Genomic DNA, 25164 nt, shown 5'->3' on the forward strand with positions numbered 1-25164 from the left:
AGATTGGCTAAAATGAAAGAAGGGGAGAGTAATGAATGTTGGAGGGGATGTGGCCAAATTGGGACATTGATGCATTGCTGGTGGAGTTGTGAACTGGTCCAGCCATTCTGGCTGGCAATTTGGAGCTATGCTCAAAGGGCTATAAAAGAATGCCTGCCCTTTGACCCAGCCATAGCATTGTAGGGTTTGTACCCCAAAGAGATCATAGATAAACAGACTTGTATGAAAATATTTATAGCTGCGCTTTTTGTGGTGGCAAAAAACTGGAAAAGGAGGGTATGTCCTTCAATTGGGGAATGGCTGAACAAACTGTGGTATATGCTGGTGATGGAATACTATTGTGCTAAAAGGAATAATAAACTAGAGGAGTTCCAGGTGAACTAGAAAGACCTCCAGGAATTGATGCAGAGTGAAAGGAGCAGAGCCAGAAGAACATTGTACACAGAGACTGATATATTATGGTAAAATCAAATGTAATGGACTTCTATACCAGCAGCAATGCAATGACACAGGACAGCTCTGAGGGATTTATGGTAAAGAACGCTACCCACATTCAGAGGAAGGACTGCAGGAGAGGAAACATATAAGAAAAACAACTGCTTGAACGCATGGGCTGAGGAGGACATGATTGGGGATGCAGACTGGAAACTACCACACTAATGCAACTATCAACAATTTGGAAATAGGTCTGGATCAATGACACATGTTAAAACCAGTGGGAATGTGCATTGGCCATGGGTGGGGGAGTGCAGGGGAAAGTAGGAGCATGAATCATGTAACCATGTTAAAAATGAATATTAATAAATGTTTAAAAAATTAAAAAAAAAAAAAGAAATAAGGAGGGAAAGAATTCCAAACCAGTGGAAATGCCCAGAGTTAAGAGATGGAGTATCTTGTTGGAGGGGCAGTAAAGGATCCAACATCACTAGATCACAAAGTATGTTTAGTGGGGAGGCAGAGGCAGAGAGATACAAGAAGACTGGAAACTGGGCCTAGTTAGGAAAAGCTTTAGAAGGCAAACAAAATTAAAACTCCCGGGAACATTATAGCCAAAATTCAGAGTTCCATGTCAAAGAAAAATACTATCAGCAGCCAAAAAGAAAGCATTTGTATTCTGAAGAGACAGTCAAGATCACATATGATGTAGCAGTCACTACTATAAAGGAATAGAGAACTTGGAATATAGTATTCTAGAAGGCAAAGAATATACATACATGCATGCATATTTCCTGAGCATTATACTCAAGTTTTACTGGTAAATTATTTTCAGCTCTAAGAAACACACACATGAGAAAGAGAGAACTATAAGCTGTAAACACTTATTTATGGTGGCTGAAAATGCCTTACTCAGCAAAACTCGAATACAGTTGCTACAAGGATTGGGGGGAGGGAGAAATCCTTAAAGGAATAGAGGATTTCCAAGCATTCCTAATGAAAAAAAACAGAGCCATAGAGATTGAAGTTAAAACACAGCAGGGAAGAGAAACATAAAAATTTGAATGTGAATGTAAAAGACTGAAAAAGGACAAACTGCTTACATTCAAATACAGAGAGATGATATATGTGTCCCCTCTGAGCCATAACGTCAGGGATCCTATAAAGAATCTAATTAAACAGAGTCTGAGAGTGGATCTGTTAAGTCTTGATGATAGTAAGAAAAGAATGGAAATAGGGGAAGAAGACTACAGAGGAAGGAGGGAGGGAAAGGAAAAATTTGGGAAAATTATCTCATAATTTAGGTTTACACATTGGCATCTATACAGAGAGAAGAGGATTGGGTGAGTAGTTGACACTTGAACCTCACTCTCCAAGCTGGTAAAAGAAAATAAGAATACATCTAGTTGGGGTATGGAAATATGTGTCACTCAAGGGAAAGAAGAGAAAAAGAAATGAGAAGGGGGAATTAGAGAAGGGGTACATTGATTAAGTCTTTAAAATAGAATTAAAATCAATTTCCAAATTTATACCCCTCATAAGGTGGTAAAGAATAGAAATCTGAGTAGAAAGAACTGAACAAATGGGAGAATGAATTATGCTTTATAAATGCAATGGAATACTATGTACTATAAGAAAAGATGAAGGGGATGGTTTTGAAGAAACCTGGTAAGTCTTGTATGGACTCATTAAGTCAAGTAAACAGAACTAGGACTTGCCCAATGGCATCAATACAGTAAAGACCAATAATTTTGAAAGTATTGGAACACAGATCAGCATAATAATCAACTATGATTCCAAAGGACTAATAATAAAACATGCTTCCCACATCATGAGAGAAGGACTCATGGTGCAGAATAAGATTTTTAATATAGGCAATGTGGACATGTATTTTGCTTCACTATGCATGTTTATTACCAGAGTTATGTCTTTTTTTTTTCTCAACTGGAGAGTAGGGGTGGGAAAAAGAGATGGCACATTCTTGCTGATTATGTGTAATTTTTAAAAAAATGTTAATTCACTGTAAAAAATTTATGGATATGAAGAATTCAGAGAAACATGGGGAGACAAGAAATAATGCAGAGTGAATAAAGCAAAGCCAGTATGTAAATATACACATAAATGTAATGGAATCCTCTTCCACTATCAGAAATGATGAAGGGGAGGATATCAGAGAAACTTGTGAACTCTTGTAGGAACTGAGGTAGAATGAACAAAATCAGGAGAACAATTTATACGATGAGCAAAATGGTAAAAAAAATTTTTTTTAAAGAATTAGAAATCCTATCAGTATAATGATTAACCATGATTCCAGAAAACTAATAAGCAAGAATGCCCTGCCTGATGGAGAAATAAAGGGTTGAAAGTGCAGACAGGTTTTTTTTTGGACATAGTCAATGTGAAATTTTGTTTTAATTGACAATGTTGGTACTGGGTTTTGCTTTTCTGTCTCAGTTGGAGGGAAGGGAGGGTGAGAAGACACTTTTGCTGATTGAAACAAAACATAATATTCTTTTTTTCCTTAAAAGGAATTCAGCTTGGACCATACCGCTTCCCCTTAGGATTGGCCTCCCTCCTTAGACTTGTTTATTGTTCCCAGTCATAAGCAGCCTCCTCTCTCATCCCACTAGAGAGCAAAAACAAATCTCCTGACCCCCAGCTAGGTGTTTCAGTATTCTTCATTTGGTTGGACCCAAAGAGCTTTCAAGGCCTGGAGTGAGAGGAAGTGACCCTGCAACCCTAAGCCTTCCCAGTAGAAGTCGAAACAGTCTCTGGGTACCCATTATAATCTGACACCTGCAGGTCTGAGGGCTTATCTGAAACATCTCTCCCTCCCCTATCAGAGCACCAATGGTACTTGTATTTGGGCTGGAATGAGAATGCTCCTTGTATTGCCATCCCCAGCCATGGCTGGGCCTTTCATCAGCATACCCTAAGCATTCTTGTTAGTACTCTTGTTACATAGTACTAACAAGTTCTCTTGTTAGTACTATGGGTTAAAGGACAGATTTCTTATTGTACTATCAACTTGGGCAATATAAAGTAGATGGAAGGAAAGGAAATTACAGTGATAATATACATATTGGTTCTTTAGTCTGTTTCCTTAGATTTCAAAGTAATAATTTATGTTCAGAGAAAATAGGATTCTTGCCATAATTTTGTTGTGCTGAAGTGTTTGACTGTAACTTTTTAGTGTTGATGGATTGCAGATTGGTGAGACATAGAGTCTCTACAGCTTGGCGCTAACAGATGGATGCATTAAACGTCTTGAAACTTTTTACTTTGCATGGGGCCAAGAGAGTGAGGGCAACAACAGATGGAAGCAATCCACTTTATTTAATATTCTGTATATGTTTACTGAATCCAACAATAACATTGTACAGCTGTTTGAACAGCTGGCTCTTGATTTTGTTTTGTTTGTTGTTTAGGTTTATTAAACATGTCTTTAATACTTGCTTACTGTCTAATATTTTGGCTAGTCTTCCTGTTTTATTAAATATCATATAGCCCACTTCTTTTTGTTGTGGGTCTGCTGTAAAGATTTGTAAAAATAAGTTAATTTAATTGTGTAATAATTTTATTGTTTCAACTTATACTTAATGTTAGTCTCCACTGACTTATTTGTTGAATAAAATAATTCAGAGCTTCTGTAGCATTAGACTACAATGTCATTAATTTCCTAATTGAATAAAAAAATGTATTTAGTTTGGTACCATGTGGCAAGAATTTTGCTGAGTACTAAGGATTACATATTCAAATGCAAAGACTGTCCCTGCCCTCAAAGAGCTTATACTATAATGGGTGAGACTACATATATTAGGGGAATGGTGGTCAAGAAGGGATATTTTCTCCATAGGTATCTAAGTAGAGGAATTAGGGCTAAAGTAGATGCATGCACAGGAGGCCAATTGTAAGGAATTTTAATTTTGTTGACATCCTTTTAGGGTATGTCAATATCCCAACATATGCATTATCACTTTAATTTCCTTTTTGCCATCTGTTTTATGTAGTTATAATTGGTTGTGCAATTGGTAAATTGAGTGAGGATTGTTAAAAGAAGAAAAATGAGAGGTCCATTTGGAACTTATTTGGAATGTAATTTTATATTATTCAGTCACCTTAGCCTGCTTTTAATAGAATAAACATATCAGATCCTTTATTTGCAGGTAAGGGATCTGTCCATTGCTTATTTGCTGGTGATGTTAACATACCTCTATGTTGGTATCCTGGCCTTTGCTTCATTTCCCTCTCCACCATTATCCAAAGAATGCATTGAACAGGTAAGGAAAAAAGCACCATACACAAGAGTTTATACCTGTATATCGTAGTATGTTTCTTTTTCTAAGAACTACACAGGTTACACAAATTCTACAGCACTTCCAAAGAGAAACCGAAAAAGAATAAAGTTTAAACGATCACCCTAGTGCAAATATTAATAATATGGAAATAGGGCTTGATCAATGACACATGTAAAACCCAGTGGAATTGCTTGTTGGCTATGAGATGGGGGTGGGAGGAGGGAAGAGAAAAAACATGAATCTTGTAACCATGGAAAAATATTCTAAATTAATTAATTAAAATAAAAATGTTCAGATCAGAAAAAAAATAAAGCTTAAAGTAATGATTGTTGTGAAGGGTTGGAGAAAAGATTATAAATCTTGGCTAGGAAATCAGTCTCAATCTCTTTTTCCTAAATTGATAGGCAGGTTCTTGGATAGTACTTTCTGAAAAATCCCTTAATATGAGCTTCATGCAGTCTATAAAAACAAAAGTTTCAGAGTTTGTTTGTAGTCTGAATTTTTCAATTGGACTTTTTTTTTACTCTTGTAACAAACTAGTCTCCTATTGATTTAGAGGATCCTGAGGACTATACTAGGACCTATTATAAACATTCATTGATGCAAGTTGAACAAAAACAAAGATAAAATCAATGCCATTTGAATAGGGTGTAACAGTATGATTTATATCTCTACAAATCACAAAATGTCCCATTTAAATACAGTATAGACAGTCTGGTTCACATTTCATTTATATTCAAAATATTCAGACGGCTCCTGAAATTTTTTCAAAGTATGCTGATATCATTTCCTACTTCCCAAAATCTCCTCAACTATTTACCAAGTCCAGGATGATTCTTTGATAAACCAGAGCATGCATATTTGAATGCTGAAGACAGTCTCTAACAAAAGGAAGAATGCTATCTTCCAGAAAAAAGTTATTAATATGCAGTTCTTCTCATTCATAAATCAGTCAGGACTCATATAAATAATCTAACAGTCTAATATTACTAATACATCAAGGTGCAGATAGTCCTCCAAATTTTAAAATATTTCTATGTATTTTCCAAAATTATAATGCAAGAAACTTAAAAACAACACTAGTATAAAAGAATCTCATTAACTTTATTTGTAAAACACAAAAACAAAATTAATTGACAGTATCACATTAATCCAATTGAATGTGTTTTCAAAACATCTACATGGACAAAGAAGGAAACTATAAGTAAATTAGGTGAACATAGAATAGTACACCTGTCAGGTCTATGGAAAAGGAAAGATTTTAAGACCAAGTAAGAGTTAGAAAATATTGCAAAATGTAAAACAAATAATTTTATTACATTAAATTTAAAAGATTTTGTACAAACAAAATCAATGCAGTCAAAATTAGAAGGGAAGTAATAAATTGGGAAAAAATCTTTATAACAAAAACCTCTGACAAAGGTCTAATTACTCAGATTTATAAGGAGCTAAATCAATTGTACAAAAAAGCAAGCCATTCCTCAATTGATAAATGGGCAAGGGACATAAATAGGCAGTTTTCAGATAAAGAAATAAAAACTATCAATAAACACATGAAAAAGTGTTCTAAATCTCTTGTAATTAGAGAAATGCAAATCAAAACAACTCTGAGGTGGTTGGTTAATATGACAGCAAAGGAAAGTAATAAATATTGGAGGAGATGTGGCAAAATTGGGACATTAATGCATTGCTGGTGGAGTTATGAATTATTGATCCAACCATTCTGGATGGCAATTTGGAACTATGCCCAAAGGGTGCTAAAAGACTGTCTGCCCTTTGATCCAGCCATACCACTGCGGGATTTGTATCCTAAAGAGATCATACGGAAAAAGACTTGTACAAAAATATTCATAGCCACGCTCTTTGTGGTGGCAAAAAAAATTGAAAAATGAAGGGATGCCCTTCAATTGGGGAATGGCTGAACAAATTGTGGTATCTGTTGGTAATGGAATACTACTATGCTAAAAGAAATAATGAGTTAGAGGAATTCCATGTGAACTGGAAAGACCTCCAGGAATTGATGCAGAGTGAAAGGAAGGAGTAGAACCAGAAGAACATTATACACAGACTGATACACTGTGGCACAATTGAATGTAATGGACTTCTCTACTAGCAGCAATGCAATGATCCAGGACAACTCTGAGGGACTTATGAGAAAGAAAGCTATCCACATCCAGAGAAAGAACTGTGGGAGCAGAAACACAGAAGAAAAACAACTGCTTGATCACATGGTTCAATGGTGATATGACTGGGGATGTAGACTCTAAGCGATCATTTTAATGCAAATATTAATAATATGGAAATAGGTCTTAATCAATGATACATGTAAAACCCAGTGGAAATTGCTCGTTGGCTGCAGGAGGGGGTAAGAGGAGGGGAGGGAAAGAACATGAATCATGTAACCATGGAAAAATATTCTAAAATAATTAACAATTTTCAAATCACACACACACAAAAATCTACATGGAAAAATATTGCATGCATCTGTGTTCCACTTTTGGCATACTGTGCTCATTATATTCAGAAATCATTCTAGATTAGTTATCACCTTTAATCTTATAGCTATAAAGATGTAGCATCAGTAGTTCCCATCCAGAGCACAGATAAACTGTAATTAAACAAATAATTGTTGCTAATTTGTCGAACTCAATAAAAATCCAAATTTTAAATTGTTCAATTCTAAAGGTTGCTACATAATTAGATCTACTTTTCCAAATCCATAAGAGTAGTAGTATATGTAATATTAAGCTTGGAAATCATGAGAAATTTCAAAACTAACTTCAGCTCCCTGAGGGAGAAAACTCTTCTCACTAAGATGCTCCTAGCCACAAAACTGAGACATCATTATCAATAATTTTACAAAAACTATCTAATAATAGACCTCTTTAACTCAGAATTATCAGGGGTAAATGCTTCCCAGAAACAGATGGCTTCATGCAGTATACAACTAAACTCAAAAAGATGGAATGAGATACTTGCTATCTAAAATGGTCATTAACATGCATATCTTGAACCTTCCGTCATCCTTGGTTTGTTGCAATAGCCTTGCGGGTGGTCCTCTGGAGTCTGTCCCTACTCCAACCCATTCAGCCACCAGTGATTTTCCTGAAGCACAGAGCTAATCTTATGTCCTTCCCACACATAGACACACACTCAGTAAAACTCCAGTGACTTCCCATTTGGTTCTAGGAGCAAATACAAAATATTCTGTTTGGCATTCAGAGCCCTTCATAACCTAGCTGCCTCCTACCTTTCTAGTCTTAAGACACCTTACTTCCTAATGTGTACTTTTCAATCCAATGACACTGGCCTCCTGGCTGTTCCACGAACAAGACACTCCATCTCTTAACCTCTAGGCACTTTTTCTGACTATTCCCCTATGCCTGGAATGTTCTCCTTCCTCCACTCTGATTGCTAACCTCCCTGGTTTCCTTTAAGTCCCAACAAAATTCCCATGTCCTACTGGAAGTTTTCTCTAACTTCTCTTTAAAAATAAGAGCCTTCCTTTGGTTAATTATTTCCTATTTATCCTGCAATTAACTTGTTTATATATATTTGTTTAATTGGAAGCTCCTTGAGGGCAGTGACTGCTTTGTGCTTCTTTTTGTGTCTTTAGGACTTAGCATAAAGTAGGTGGTTGATCATTGTTTATTGACATGACTGGAAGTGCTAATGCTACTAATACCATGCAGATGACAGTCTTTTTTTTTAATTAATTAATTTAGAAAATTTTAGATTCATGTTCTTTCTCTCTCCTCCTCCCTCCCACCTCCCATAGCCAATGTGCAATTCAACTGGGTTTTACATGTGTTATTGATCAAGACCTATTTCCATATTATTAATATTTGCATCAGGGTGATCATTTAGAGTCCCCAAACATATCCCTATCAAACCATGTGATCAAGCAGTTGTTTTTCTTCTGTGTTTCTACTCCCACAGTTCTTTCTCTGGATGTGGATGGTGTTCTTTCTCATAAATTCCCTCAGAGTTGTCCTGGATTATTGCATTGCTACTAGTAGAGAAGTCCATTACATTCGATTGTGCCATAGTGTATAAGTCTCTGTGTACAACGTTTTCCTGGTTCTCCTTTCACTCTACTTTAATTCCTGGAGGTTGTTCCAGTTCACATGGAATTCTTCCAGTTTGTTATTCCTTTCAACAGTAATATTCCATCACCAGCATATACCACAATTTGTTTAGTCATTCCCCAATTGAAGGACATCCCCTCATTTTCCAATTTTTTGCCACCACAAAGAGCATAGCTATGAATATTTTTCTGGCAGTCCTTTTAACTGTCAGTAAATCATTAAATATTTATTAATCACTTACTATGTACCAGGCACTGTGCTGTGCCCTGATGATCCCCCAAAAAAAGCCCTTAAGGAGCTTACACAATCTAAGGAAGAAGATGACATCCAAATAAATATATACAAAGCAAGTTATGTACAGGATAGAGAGGAGATAATTAAAAGAGAGAAAGCACTGGAGTTAAGAGGACTTAGAGTGAATTCTACCACACATTTAAAGAACAATTAATTTCAGTATTCTGTAAACTATGTAGAAAAACAGCTGAGGAAAGAACTCTACGAAATTCATTTTATGACACAAATATGGTGTTGATACCTAAACCAGGAAGAGAAAAAATAGAGAAAGGAAATTATAGACTAATATCCATAATGAATATTGATGCTAAAATTTTAAATAAAATACTAACAAGGAGATTACAGCAATATATCACAAGGATCATGCGCTATGACCAATACAGTGATGGTTCAGTATAGGGAAAATTATCAGCATAATTGACCATATCAATAAGAGGGGTTAGAAAATGTTTCCTGTAAAGAATGGGATTAAGTATATGGTCTTTAACTGTTGGGAAAGATTTATGCCAACCTCCAATCCCCAAAAGAAATAGTTTGATCTTGCCTTTCTCAAGGTAAGGTTTATTACTCTATTAAAATTTGTCATTTCATATCTTATTTTCCCCACTTTGAAATTAAATTTTATTTTCATATCTTTTAGCTATAGGAGGAAATGGATCGGTTAGATAGAGAATAAAAAAAATATAATTGTATATATAAATGTTTAACTATTAATAATATAGACTTTCTTTTGGCCTATCCTGGATATTCCAAAAATGAAAGCCTTGTTTAAATGAAAAATCACTTGTTCTATTTTTGTCTTGTTAGGGAATTAGACATTGAAGTCTTGGATCTAGATGAATTAATTCCAGTCTATGTAGAGTTACATTTTTAGATTTTGTACTTTTAAGAGCTCCTTTGTACACTTTTTACTGCCTTTAATCGAGTTTCCAGTCTGTACCCAGTATAAATTATCTCATTTCTTTTACTTCTTCAACATTGATTAATTCAAACTAAGATTTGCAAATCACAGAACTGCATTTCTTTTCATAAATCAATTTAGTATACCATTTTCTAATTATTCATTTTGTAATTTTATACTTTTCTTTTTCAGATCTAGTTTTCTTTTCCTCCATTGTTTCTTTTTGCAAATTAGCACAAATGTATTATACATCTCAAATTCATTGCAAAACTTTACTTTTTATTATATAATATTCATATGTTACAATATTTATTAACAGACACACAGAAAAGGATGAAAAAAGCACGTCCATTATAATCATTCATTCACATGACCAAAAATCTATTGAGTATACTCTTAATTTTGATGAGCAGATCTTTCTTTCTCCTTCCCTCCCTCCCTTCCTTTCTTCTTCCCTCCCCCCGCTTTCCTTCCTTCCCTCTTTCCTTTTTCCTTCCTTCCTTCCTTTCCTCTTACCTTCTTCTGTATTGATTCCAAGGTAGAAGAGTGTTAAGGGCTAGCAATGGGGGTTAAGTGACTTGCCCAGGGTCACACTGTTAGGAAGTGTCTGAAATCACATTTGAACCCAGGAACTCCCATCTCTAGATCTAGTATTCACTGAGTCACCTAGCTACTTTGAGCAGATCTTTCTTTTGAGAAACTTTAGCCAATTCATTTTATCTTAATATTTTACAAGTTTTATTTCATTATTGGCTAAGGCACAAATGTCAGCATTTCCTAGAAAAAAAAATATTTTTGCCCTCTCTGTTCACCATTCTGAGATTCCCACTGGTTTTTTCCAATTAGGACACTCAGTGCTTGCCTCACTCTGCACAGGATGGGGCAGTCTTCAAAACTCACTGACTAAAGGAACCTAATTTCACCACTACTGGGAACTTAGCCTTGTTCTTTTTTCCAGTCCAGAGACCCTGACCCCTTGAGATCAAACACTTTCAAGAGAGAGGCCCAAGGATGACTAGGAGCATCTCCAGAGTGAGCAGGCAGGGGCTTCTGGAGAAGTCTCTGACAAGTGTAATGTGGAAGACCCACTGACTCTGAAGTCAGCTACTCTTAGGTTTTTAAAGCAGATTCATAGACACTAAATAAGCTCCCAACAAACAAAAGAGTGAAGAAAATACCATACTTGATGCCAGTTGGAGATCCCTAGACAGAGAGCCACAGAGTGTGGAATTGCCAGAGGAGGGAGAAGCTTGCCAACCAGACTGCTAGTCCCAAACATAATCTTCTGTTTAAGACTAAGGAGAAGGAAAATATCCCTGTTACTTAGTAATGAGATTGGCCTCATTTCTCATTGAGGTCCACAGCTGAAATTGGTTTAGTCCCAGATGTGGGAGGTAACTTGGAGCTGTTAAAGGAGGAGCTATACTGGCATAGCTCAGAACCTGCCACATATTAGATAGTCTCAAACATAGACTTAGACAATATTCACAGATATCTCTTAGAGGGCCTGGCTGGCTTGGCCTTCCTCTCAAATTCCATGAGCCCAAATGAGGAGCCAGCAAAACTGGATAGCTCTGTTCAAAATACTTCCTGTAAAGGTGTAAAAGTTCTTCTCACTTCTGTTTATTTGGCAGTGGTAGTCTTTTGAATTAAAATTTTGGCCCATTAATGGTTTAACCCAGTGGTTCCCAAACTTTTTTGGCCTACCGCCCCCTTTCCAGAAAAAATATTACTTAGCCCCCTGGAAATTTTTTTTTATTTTAATAGCAATTAATAGGAAAGATAAATGCACCTGTGGCCATCGCCACCTCCCTGGATCACTGCAGCACCCACCAGGGGGGAGTGGCTCCCACTTTGGGAATCACATTTTTTTTCTGGTAGACCGTCAAATTTTATTGTATGAGCTAAGTAAGTAAAGGGTACTCTATACAGAGGAGATAGGAATCTGAGTCAGAAGGGCCCATTTAACTGTCCAAGAAAAAATATTCTATAGTGTTCTGCATCACAGCTACAAGCCTGCCAGAAAGTATTCATTAATTTATCATTCTAAATTCAAGCATTTGTTCTGCTTCAGGAAGGGGTGAGAGCCTGAGTGTCCACTCAAGTCCTTGGATATCTCTTACTTATGCCATTTTTGAAGTAGCATTCATAGGAACTTTCAACATACATCTTGAGGCTCCCCACAAACACCTTAGTTTCTTGTTTCCCATGACAGTCTCTAACACTGAGCTTACCTTTGATTTTGCCAGCATGAGCAAGTGTTCTGCTTCCATGTTCATGAACTCTGAAATTCCTTTATCTGATTATAATCTTTCATCTTTCCTTTGCCTCCTGTTTCCTAGCCTTGTTGTCTGCCCTCACCATGACCTCCAGTCCCTCCACCCTGATGTTCTTTCCCCAGCATCACCCCTATTGGCTACACTTTCCACTCATCCTACCTTGGCCCCCTGGAAGGCCAGTTAAATTCTCCATTATCCTTCCTGCTTGAATCCCTTGTCTCCTTAACTTCTAGTCAGTTGTGCTTTGCCAACCCCAACCTCAGATTACTCATCCTGCCTGCCTCCTTCATTCCTATTTATGTGTATTGAACAGAGCTGGGGGAAAACATCACAAGACCCTGCCAACTGGGCCCTTTGCCAAGCTCTTCCTCTTTTTCTTCCCTCCACATTCCACCTCACTGTCTTCCTCCACTTTCTCCTCCTTAACCACTGTCCCACAAGAAAAAGTGGTCCTTCTCCCTATCACGGTAAACCTTGCTATGTGCACCCACAATCCCTGTCCCTCCTCTCTTCTTAAGAGCATTGCCCCCCTCTATCATCTGTACTTTCACTAATCTTCCATTTCTTCCTGTCCACTGACTGCCTCCCTACTGCCTGCAAATAGGCCCAGGTCTCCCCGCTTCTTAAGAACAATGACCCATGACTTCATCCGTCCATCCTCACCGACTCTGCCCTTTATCTTCTCCCTTCCATGGCTAAACTGCTTGAAAAAGCCATCTTCTTACTCTCTTCTAAACCCATCATTCAACTGAAACTGCTCCCATCTGAGTTATTTGTGATCTCTTAATCACCAGATCTAATGGCCTTTTCTCAGGCATCACTCTTGATTTGTCTGCAGCCTTTGACTTTGTCAGTCCCCCTCTTATCCCAGATGCTCTCTCCTTCTAGGTTTCTGTAACATGGCTCTCTCCTCTCTATCCAACCTCCCCTTCTTTGCTGAATCTTCCTCCAGGTTATACCTGCTAACCATGGGGACTCTAGGTCTCAGTCCTGGGCCTTTTCTTCTCTTCTACACCAGGGCCCGCTACTCAGATCTGGCCCATGGCCTGTTTTTTCATGGCCCATGATCTTAAGATGGTTTTTACATTTTTGAATGGTCAAAAAAATATTTTATGACATGCAAAAGATTATGTGAAATTCACTTTTCAGTGTGTAAATTTAGTTTGGTTGAAACAGTCACCCTCATTAGTCTGCATTGTCTGTGGCTGCTTTCACAACTACCACAACAGTCGAGTCATTGCAACAGAGACCAGATGTGGTGCTCTCCTCACACAGCCCTGTGGCTGGGCACATTACATAGTGCAGTGAGGGACTTAGCACTCCAGGCTTTTGAGTGCCATTCACTTTACCAGATTGGCTTTTTTTTTTTAATTACTAGTACATACTCATCATGTCAAAACAAGAATAAAAAGTGGACTTTGACTGTCGTGCTTTTAAGGCACAGTGGCGTGTGGCTTGTTTTGTTATCAGATTAGATGTACATTCTCTACTAGCAGCGATGCAATGATCCAGGACAATTCTGAGGGACTTATGAGAAAGAAAACTAGCCACATTCAGAGGAAGAATTGTGGGAGGAGAAACACAGAAGAAAAACATATGATTGATTACATGGTTCGATGGAGATATGATTGGGAATGTAGACTGTAAACAATCACCCTAGTACAAATAGTAATAATATGGAAATGGGTTTTGAACAACAATACATGTATAACCCAGTGGAATTGCTCATTGACTCTGGGAGGGGGGAGGGAAAAAACATGAATCATGTAACCATGGGAAAATATTCCAAAATAATTTTTTTAGAAAAGATTAGATGTCCAAAGGGACAGCTAGGTGGCACAGTGGATAGAATGCTGGGCCCAGAGTTAGGAAAATTCATCTTCCCCATTTCAAATCTGATCTCATATACTAGCTATGTGACCCTGGTCAAGTCACTTAACCTTGTTTGCCTCAGTTTCCTCACTTATAAAATGAGCCAGAAAGGGAAATGGCAAACCACTACAATATTTTTGCCAAGAAAACCCCAAATGGGGTCATGAAGAGTCAGACATAACAGAAAACAGTTGAACATCAACAATAGCATAGAGGCCAAAGCATTGCGTGTGTAGTACAATGACAATATACTGTGCTAAAAGAATGCAAAAATATGTCAACATTCTGCATTCACAGGATAGCAACAGTCTGAAAAATTCGAAAATTTAAAACTGAATATCTCATCACAGCAGAATCTCTTGAAAAAATAAAAATTGAAAATGAAGTTGTTATAACCCAAGTAAGTTTCTGAGTGACTAGTTTGTTAGCCAAGCAAGGGACACCATTTACAGTGGGGAGTTAATTAAATCATGTTTGATTGCTGCAACCTAAGAAACATATGGAGCAAATAGATTTGTTTCAGCCAGTTTGCTTTTGGTTCAATTAAAATGATATGCATTGACCTAAAAGAAGAGATATAAGGCAATACCCCTAACCCACCCCATCATGGAGATGGGAGGTACAAAATATGTTCCACATTGCCCATATTTTTTAACTTTTTTCAATATATTTATGGTTGTGCTGATTTTCTCCTCTACTTTTCCTTTGTTTCTTCCATCGTTAAATATTTTTTGTCATAAGTGATGGCCTCTAGGATGAGGAGAGATAGAGAGAAATATATTATGATGATGTTAAAACAAAAGATATAAATAAAAACTTACTAAAAAAGAATAATATGCTAGTGTGTTGATAGCAATATTTGTCAATAACTATGAAAAGATATTTTCAATATGATCAGCAGTAACAGATGAACATGTGCAATCAATTTTAATGATAAAAAATAGTACCTGAGGGCAAGAACAATGGCTTTTCTTTTATTTTTATCCTCAGCATTTACACAGTGCCTGGCACATTTGTTGTTTTTCAGTTGTTTTTCAGTCCTGCCTGACTCTCCGGGACTCCATTTGGGATTTTCTTAGCAAAGATACTGGAGTGGTTTGTCATTTTGTTATTACATGTAATTAGGAAAATAAAATATCTTTATAATAGAAATAAATAAATAAATGATTATTGACTATAGTAATCTCGACCAAGGAAAATTTCACAATATGAAAAACATAGTTATACCACTCAGGTTTAGGTATTTCATGTCATCAATCCAAAACAATAGTCGCTTAATATTGGAAAATCATTTCCCTAGAGTCATGCAATCTGTCCTCTAAGACCATTTCCTTCAAGTACTCTCTTCCTGATCCTCATCTACCTCTTCCCCACTCCCTCTAACCCCCCAAAGGCTGATCACAAAAGACCCCTTCCTTCTGGTCACTTGTTTTATCCCTTATGGGGAAGAGGTTAAAGATCTTAACTAGAATTGAGATATTCTCCTCTAAATCTGGTTACCACCCTTAAGCTAGTTTCTGAGGCCATAGCTTTCCTCCTTGATCTTTTACACACTTGCCTTTAAAAAAAAAAAATAGAAGTTGGAAGGAGTCAGCATAAGAGAATTTCAGTGGAAAATAACTTAAGTGGAAGACATTGTTTCCTGAGAAGCTTGACTAAGTACTGATAACATCTTCTTTCAGCTAAATATGGAAAGGATATTAGTTAGACTGGGGAAATATTTATTTCATATTTTCATTTAAACTAAAAATGGATTTTTAATAGGCTTCATAATTCTCTTGAAAGGAAGCATAGTGTAGGAGCGTGAATGCTAGGTTTGGATTCAGGGAACCTCAGTACTGAATATGTGGCCATGAACAAGGGATTTTACTTCTCAGCCTTAGTTTCTTCATCTTTAAAATGGGAATTAGATTATTTACACTTAATGAAAGCATTTCATAACAGCCTTAGAATGTTGTCAAAATGTCTGTTGTTGTTTCAAATGTCCTGAGAATTATTTTAGCTCTCGTACATGTAAACGAATTGAGAATTGTTTGGAGGCAAACCGAATTTGACAAATGATTTCCTTCTGAATTTCAGAAAGGAATCTTCCTCAATTGGCATGTAATAAAATTCACTGGTGATTTATTCCAAAAGAATTCTAAAAATTATGACTTCTTCAGTTTAAGCAATGCTTGTTTGTATACTGTACTAGGTCACTAGCCTCTGCCCTGAAGGAGTCGGAGGGGAGTGCAATATAGTCACAAATTTCAGTAGTTTGATTCAAGGGAAGAATGTGATAAGATCTGAGCAAAGTGCTCTAAGAAAATTTGAAGAGGGAGAAAATCGCTTCCAATTTGGGACTGGTGTTAGAAGAGAGAAAGTGATCAAGAAAAGTTTCAGGGAGGTGAAACCTGAGCTGGATTTGGGAGGAAGAGATTTTCAGCAGGCAGAAGGGTAGAAATGCATTCTAAGTTTAGAGTATGCCTGCATGGAAAGCAAGAGAATTTAGATTTTGATAAGGAAAATGACTCAGTACAGTTTGGTTAGAATGTGTAACTCATTAAGGGGCATAATGTGAAAAGGATCTAATGAGACAGCTTGGAGCCAGATTGTAGAGTGCCTTTAATGCCAAGCTGAGTTTGTATTTTATCCTATCTTCAAAAGCACTTAGATGGTCCAATGGATAGAGATAGAGCTTTGGTCCGGGAGTCAAGAAGACCTGGGTTCGAATTGTGTCCAACCTCAGACACTTACTAGCTGTGTGACCCTGAGCAAGTCACTTAACCCTATTTGCCTCAGTTTCTTCATGATGGAGAAGGAAAGAGCAAACCACTCTAGTATCTTTGGCAAGGAAATCCCAAATGGGTTCACGAAGAGTTGGACACAACTGAACAATGACAACAATAGTGTGTGGTTCATCCCTTCTTCCCAAAAGTATATGAGCTCCCAAAAACTGTGTGTCTTTCTTTTTCTTTTATACCCCCAGTGCCTAACCCTGTACCTTGCTCACAGAAGATATTTAATAACTGTTGTTAAGGGTAAAATTATGGTTGGACTAAATTATTTAAGAGTAGGGTAGCCAGGAATTGATAACTCAATTCCAAATGAAAGACTCGTCAGAATGACTTCTATGGTGGTTTATTTACAAAAAGAAAGAGTGAAAGCAAGGAAAACGAGAGAGAGAGAGAGAGAGAGAGAGAGAGAGAGAGAGAGAGAGACAGAGAGAGAGACAGAGAGAGAAGAGACATCCAAACCAGGCAGGGCTTTAGAGGCCCAGCAAAGGTGAGCACAGAGGTTAATTAAACGAGACTTCTAGCCACGAGGCCTCTTCCAAGACGAAGGGCCTCTCCGGAGGCTAGTGCCTCCAGAAAAACCAAGGAAAAGGAGCCAGCCTTTTCACTCACCCACATGGCAGTCCAAAGGGAAGCAGTCTGAAGTCTCAAGCCCGAGCTCCAAGGCTAAGTTCAAAGGGCAAAAACCTCCTCACAGGAAGTTACCATCCTATTTAAAAGATAGTTCTTTGCGTCACTTCCTGTGTCCACCTTATAGTTTTACGTGGACAAATGGCAGGTTTAACCTTGCTTCAGACTGCCCAGAGGGCAGTCAGTTGTTTTTGATTTGTCACTCGCTAGCACACATGGGTCATAGACCCCCCCCACACTTAGTCCTTAAGTAGGGTGGGGTGTATACATTCCTGGTGGCTAAAGTCTAAAGAATAAATAGGGGAGAGATAATCCCATCTTCCTACTGTTTAATTCAGTCTGAAGGGACATTCAATGATGTTAAGTACTTTAGGAAAGTAAAGAAGGGGGAAGCTTGAGAAATTTGGTGGCAAGGAGGATTTGGCAGTTAGATCATTGGAGAAAGATGATGGAAGCCCACCTCCAGGGGATCATGTAAGAAATAAAATGGATATAAAAGAATAGATTTAAAAATATTATGGTTTTTAAGGATTTGTTGGTATCCATTAGAGAAATGAAGCCACATGCCATATTAAGAGTTAGTTTGAAAGGACCCTCCATTACCTCCACCACTATGCTGCTTCAGCCAAAAAGAGAGTGTGCCCTTTCAGGCACTTCCTTTTTATACTTCTCTCTACATTATTACACTTCCTGTCTATGTGATTACACAAGAGGAATCATGGGAAATGTAGTTTGAAAGAGCCCTAAATGTCCACAGGAAGTTTAGATCAGGGACCTCAAAATTAGTTCAGGGACTCCCAAATTTCCAATATCACAACCAACAAGTGATGGTTATCACTGTTTATAGAGGCAGTATTGTCATAGTCAAAAAATCTGTAAGAAATGTAGTCCTATATCTGACCCAGCCTAACTGTGACCAGGGCTAAGTCATTTACCTCTCAGTCCCCCACCCCACCCTGGGGCAACTTTCTCAGGCTGTAAATTGACTGTAGCTGTAGGTCAGATTGGCAGAGGGAGTTTTCTCACTGGGGCTTTTCTATGCTATTGAAATTAAGGGTTCAGTCAGGTGGGAAAAAAATTAAATTACTCTTCTGACACCAGCTTTGGATGTTAATTTCTGTTCTTAGCTACAGAATCTCTTTCTAAGATACAGAATATTTACTGGGAATTTTATATTTCTAATGAGCAAACTGGCCCCTATATCAACCTATAGCTAATTCTCTCAACCAGCACGTGTGTGGAACAAATCTGTGAGACAGACTTTCCAAATATCAAGCCATTTGGGAAGGCAAAAGTGGAAACAGGAAGTAGGAAAATTAGGCCTTTCCATTTGGTGATAATGCTGAATGATGGAAGCCTCTATAAATTACATGAGGTATTAGAAAAATCATTGCTTTTCTCCACAGAATTACTAGGAATGAGAGAGTATGAACTAAAATAATCATTTCAAATAGACAAAAGCCTAATATAATATGCTATGCTGCTCTTAGTACCCACCCTAAAAAACAAGTCTTGTTTTTTTCATGTTTTGCGTGTCAATCTACTCATCAAGAATTGTTTTGACATTTTTTTTTACTGATGTCCTTGGATTAGAATTTTTTAGATAACTTCCCCAGCAATGACATCTTGTCGTTCATTGGAAGGATATTTCTGCTGTTCCAAATGATGACTGTTTACCCACTCTTGGGCTACTTGGCTCGTGTCCAGCTATTGGGATATATCTTCAATGATACTTACCCTAGGTAAGGCCTCTTTTCTTTGCCAACAATATTTCTGGAGGGTCAGGTTACATAAAGGGTATGATTAAATTTGCCATCCCAAACTAGAAAATATTTTAAACAGTAAAATTCTCCTACAGTTCTATATTAGTTACTCAGGACAAGTTTTTAGAATCTTTTTACTTGATATATTTTCAAGATCATGGTTTCAAGCTAGAAGAGACCTTCAAAATTGTCTAGCCCAACACCTTCATTTTATAGATTGAGGAAACCTAAAGCCTGGAGAAGTTAATTTGCCGAACATCATACCCCAGTTGTCTGTTTAGTTACACACCATTTCAGAGACAGGAAGCTGAGCTAAGTGACTCTGATACTAATTGGATTACCTTATCATTTGGTTGGGACAGCTAGGTGACACAGTGCTATGTCTGAGTCCAGAAGACTTATCTTCCTCAGTTCAAATCTGACCTCAGACACCTACTCAGACACTGTGATCCCAGGCAAATCATTTAACCCTGTTTGCCTCAGTTTCCTTCTCTGAAAAATGAGCTGGAGAAGGAAATAACAAACCACTTAAGTATCTTTCCCAAGAAGACACCAAATGGAAAGCAGTCAGACATGACTGAAACTACTGAACAACAAAATGATTTGATTGGGAAGGAGGATAGACATGTGATTTTACAGATTGGAAACTCCTTAGGGAGAAAACTCTTATCTTTGACCTATAGTCTTAGAGAATTTCTTGGACCACTGAAAAATTGAGCACATATTAGAAGCTACAGCACACTGCCTATCACTGCATGATTAAAATATTATTAATCCCTTCAGAAGTTAACAGAAAATTAATTTTTGTACAGTACATTAAGCTTTATACTATTGAGGTTGTGAGCACACCCATGTTTTAATTTTAGAGCAGATTGGGGGAAAAAAGTTAAAATGTCTACTGCCTTTTGAAGCTCTACAAATTTTATTCTGTGTTCATATTTGCACCAAATAATGTCTTAGGTTTCATGTATTTTGGGGGGAAAGTTTTCAGGTTTTGATCAAATTAGAAAAAAAATTTGTTTTTAAGTCATATTTACGAATAGTAAGATTTTAGCAGTTGCTTTAATTTGGGTTTTGGTTGCGAGTGATTTTTTTTTTTAAACCCTTACTTTCTTAGTATCCATTCTAAGACTGAAGAATGGCAAGGGCTAGGCAATCTGTGTTAAGTGACTTGCCATAGGTCATACAGCTAGGAAGTGTCAGAAGCCAAATTTGAACCCAGGTTTTGGTGATTTCAGGCCTGGTATCTTATCTACTATGGCACCTAGCTGCCCCTACTTGCAAGTGATTTTTTGGGAGCTACAGAGCACAGTACAAGGGCTAGGAGTCAGCTACTCAGACCTGGGGCAAGTCATTTAATTTCTTTTTGCCTCAGTTTCCCTGTGTAAAATATAAAATAGTAGCACCTACCTCCCAGGGTTGTGGTGAGGTCAAGATGAGATAATAATTATAAATTGCTTAGCACAGTGCCTGGCACATAGTAGGCATTTTATAAATGCTAACTTTATTATCTATTAAATGAATAGCTCTTACTAAAAATAGTTTGTCATAAGTTGGCTAATGCTAAAGTTCCAAGCAACTGATTCTCCTTCCTCAGGGAATTAGTGACAGCAGCAGCAACAACTTCAACATTCCACATGTGGGAAGGTGGATTTCATCAAATCCAGAGCTCTGGTTGTGTCCTACACCCTTTGCATTATTTATGGTCAGCTGAAATAAAATAAATACAGTTCAGTGATGGGCCCCCCCAAAAAACTTTTGGCTTATCCTCTTTCATTCTTTATGCTCTTCTCTCTCTGCAGGGGCCAAAGGATGGCCCTTTGAGTGCAGATCGCCCTGCCTGAAAACCAGCCAGTGCCAGAAAGAGCTTTTGGAGGCTCTTCTTTGGGTCCGTCTCCCTTCCAGCCTGCCCCCTCACGCATGAGCCAAGACACTGTCATCAGCCCCACAGGAGCATTTGCACATTCTTTAAAAACTCAAAGAGCAAAGGCCCCCACCAATGTCCCAGTTAGGGAGCACTCCACATCTGTATGAAAGGTTGGGTCCCTGAGCTGACAAGAAGGATGGGCTGGAAGCCTAGACATTTTTCCAATCTACTGGATCATGTAACAGACCACCTGTTTATTTAAGCATGTTTTAAATTATGCTTCCCCTGATGCTTTTTCATTTTCTCCAGGATATCTCACTGGGTTTCATCAGTCTATGATCATTCTTTACTTTAAAAGGGCTTCCTTTTATCTGGAGATTTGGGTTTTGAGAATCATTTTTCTTTGTGTGTTTCTCAAGCATCAAGAATTACTCATTGCTTTTAGATGATTTTTCAAATTATAGCTCACCTTTAAAGGGTTTGAAATCTAGTAGAACCACAGTCATTTTGGTGCCCTTTTGATTTGAGTAACAGATTTATTCTAAAAGGTGAAGTTATATGTATGACTATACTGTCTTTAAGTGTGCCAGGGCCATTTTAGGGAAACAAGAATGAAAGCTGTTCTCTTTCAAAAGAATTACATGCTGATTTGATTTTTGTTTTATTTCTTTCTTCCATGACTATCTGTTGACTTCTAGCATTTTCCACGTGCTAGTTCTTAATCTCATTGTCGTGGGAGCTGGAGTGAGCATGTCCTATTTCTGCACAAACATAGGAGGAATCATAAGGTATTGATCACATATCCCTTGCTTTCTTAGCACTTATTTCTAGGAAGTAGTCAACTTTTCTTATATCTAATTTTACTCATATCAAGGTAATTTCTTCAAATATGCTAAAACTAATTATAGCTGAGGGGTAGCTTTTGGCAAAAATCAAGAAAAAAATTCATTCACTCCCATATCAGGTTTGTTCGAGACAGTGGTATTCAGGGAAGCAAGATAACTTCTTAGGAGACCCTAGTCTTTCTGCCTTAAGTATCATTACTCCTTCTGTCTTAACCATTTGCTATTGTTTTCTGCTCCTTTTCTTTTTTTAAGTCAAAAGTGGAGATCTTCTTTTAAAGAAACCTATATGTTACAGGTGTCTGTGTCTGTGTGTATACACACACGTGTGTGGATATCTATATATACATCACACGTATACATGGAAAGAGAGAATTTAACATTTTGCATCCTGTAGATGTCAAAACTCTCCATCCACCCCCAAGTTGGTAATTCTGTATCTCTTTTCTTTCTGTGTTCTGCTGCTTATGATTCTGAAACCTTTTTTTTTTTTTAACTGAACAAGTCTGTTTACCTTTCTTTGTTTTAAACATTATCTTTGTCTTTATAAATAATAGCAACCATAGGCATTTGCTAGTCTGCTTGTACTTATTGGTATTCAGTAGGGAAGAAGTGATTGAGGTTAAAAAAGTATTGTCGGAGAAAAGGAAGAAAAATGTACCTCCAAAATGTTTTGCCAGAGCATTGTTTCTAGCTGGGGCCTCAGAGATAAAACTAGTGGAAATCCTCGATCCTTTTGTTATAGCTTCCTAGAGCAGAGAGGGAACATTTGTCCTGGGAAAGCCACCAAGTCAGTAGTAGGATGAAAAACAGATAGGAGCAGCTGAACAGCCCTGGTCACCACATCAGACCTCCACTACTTCATATACTTTTTCAAAAGATACCCATAAGTGAGATTCAGTCTTCTTTTCCTGTTCTTCATTGTAAAAGAAATGTGTATAATTTTTGGTGTTTATGAAATTCTTAATAACAATTGTTTTTCAAAAGGAAAAAAAGGAAATGGCTCCCCTATGTCTTACTTCATTGTCACCCTTATACGTTAACTTATCACAAAATATATACCCTTGGATTGATAAAAGCAGAACTTTCCAACACTAAAAATATAAAAAATAATATTTAAAAATTTCTAACTTTGTACCCCCCATTTGTATCATACTCTAAGCACATTATTTGCCTGGAACTCAGTGTTGTCTTTTAACATCTGTGAACCATTTTTTTTTAAGTACAAGAGCTACTTATGAACCCCATCTGACTCTGCTAAGCTTGGGAGCTGTGGCTTCGTTTCTGACCTGAACTGCTTTCACCCTTCCTTAGACAACTTCATGGTCCCTCAGTCCTGCAAGCTCACCATATTTATGCCAAGCACCAACCAGCTCAGCCCACTGAAGTTCAAGAGACAATATACCTGCCCCCAAGTACTTGAAGGAATCAAAGAATTACAGTTTCCTGTAATCTCATACCTATTATGTTGTTTTTCCCCAACCAAAAACATTATTCATTCTGCCTGCTTCCTTCATGTTCTACTTAACCGCCTTTGTCATTGAGAGAAAAGGGGTTCTAGGGTAAAAGCCAGTTAGTCTTACAACATATGTCTATGGTTTCACAATCCATAGTTAATCAGAAAACACTTAATGAAAATATGCTGTGTGTTGAGCATCACAGGAGGTTATCCTGAAGAAGGGAAAATCTTCTTTCTTGCCCTTTAGGTATACTTTACCATAGTACAGGAGCCATGAACATAACACAAAAGAAATGATCATCTTCCTCTGTGTGTGTGTGTGTGTGTGTGTGTGTGTGTGTCTCTGTGTGTGTGTCTCTCTCTGTCTCTCTCTGTTTCTGTCTCTCTCTCTTTGTCTCTCTCTTTCCCTCTCTCTCTCTCTTTCTCTCTCTTTTCTTCCCTTCCCTCTCCCCAAAGTCCTTGCCCAAGAATCTCTAATACTCTTTATTGGAGGGTCCTTGCAAATAAAGCCCCTGTTTCTTGTTGCACATAATGGACTTTATAAGACTCGTTAAACCTTTAGTCAAGAGAGCCTCAGTTGTTGGGGAGGAAGAGATTAATTGTGAGTTCCTTTATCATTATCATCTTTAATATTTACAGTAAACACCACTGAGGCACTTCAGGTCCATCTTCATTTTTAAACAGATGCCAGCAGACCCTTAAAATCCCTGAATGTATAATTAATTTGTATAAGATCAAAGCTGGGAAGCCTATCTCCAGATGTATCTGGGGATGTGGCTACAGTCAGTGACAGCTGGATGTTTTGGGAAAAAATAAAAAGTCTTTATTAAGCGGATGTTCCTGAATAGATAAAGATGAACAGGAAATAATGTCTTCTCTTAACTTTGATGGGGAATTTTAAAAGTTTTAAACCCAATGCCTTTTCAACAGTCATGATTTCCTTGCCTTTTCAGATTAAGGGAGATTGAAATCTTACAGTGTTTTATTTGTAAAGCGGAAAAACTCGAGAAGACTATTAATGTGATGAGTTTTGTATTTTTCAGATATTCAGGAGCAGTGTGTGGCCTGGCCTTCGTGTTCATATATCCATCTCTCATCTACATAATATCCCTATACAATGAGGAGCGCCTGACGTGGCCTACCTTGTTATTCCATGCCTTCATCATTGTGTTGGGCATTGCTAACCTGATGGCTCAGTTCTTTATGTGAAAGCCCCAGCTGTTTGCTCAGCATCTTTTGTGGTGTTTTGAGCTTGTATAACAGCTCTGTATAAACTGAGTAGTTGTGCATTTTAATTGTGATTGATAGGATTTTGAATGTCTTCCTAGGATAATTTAAAAACAAGGGAAGAAGAGATCTGTGATCAGAGATTTTATGTGTATGTGAAGAGAGAAAAGAAAGCAAGGTTTGTCTTCTTACCTTCTCTACACCTTTTCCTCACTCAAGTCTGTTTAACTCGTCCAAAATTGTCAAAGGAACTTGCTTTTCCAGACAAAAATAGTTTTCTTAAGCTTTGCACCATTGAACCAGGAGCTCCAGTTCCCAGCTAACTTCAGGCATTTTGGCAAAGCCTGAATGCTCTAAGGCTGGGTCAGAGACAGTCCTGTAGGAGCCTCATACCAGACAGCCAGCGTTTCCTATAGGATGGTCACATTCATGTGC

The 25164-nt window shown here is 37.5% G+C and overlaps 1 protein-coding gene across 1 annotated transcript in view; it reads left to right on the plus strand.

Annotated features, from left to right (window-relative positions):
* The window catches only part of SLC38A9 (solute carrier family 38 member 9), an 83591-nt gene extending 58880 nt beyond the window's left edge, over nucleotides 1-24711 (plus strand). The window contains exons 11-14 of the mRNA XM_044681085.1: nucleotides 4602-4715; nucleotides 19165-19313; nucleotides 21900-21989; nucleotides 24546-24711. Coding sequence (XP_044537020.1) covers nucleotides 4602-4715; nucleotides 19165-19313; nucleotides 21900-21989; nucleotides 24546-24711 — 519 coding nt within the window. The remainder of the gene's footprint in view (nucleotides 1-4601; nucleotides 4716-19164; nucleotides 19314-21899; nucleotides 21990-24545) is intronic.
* Nucleotides 24712-25164: the final 453 nt, after the last annotated feature.

This window comes from Gracilinanus agilis, chromosome 1 (assembly GCF_016433145.1).
Source record: "Gracilinanus agilis isolate LMUSP501 chromosome 1, AgileGrace, whole genome shotgun sequence".
In the NCBI taxonomy this organism is placed as follows: domain Eukaryota; kingdom Metazoa; phylum Chordata; class Mammalia; order Didelphimorphia; family Didelphidae; genus Gracilinanus; species Gracilinanus agilis.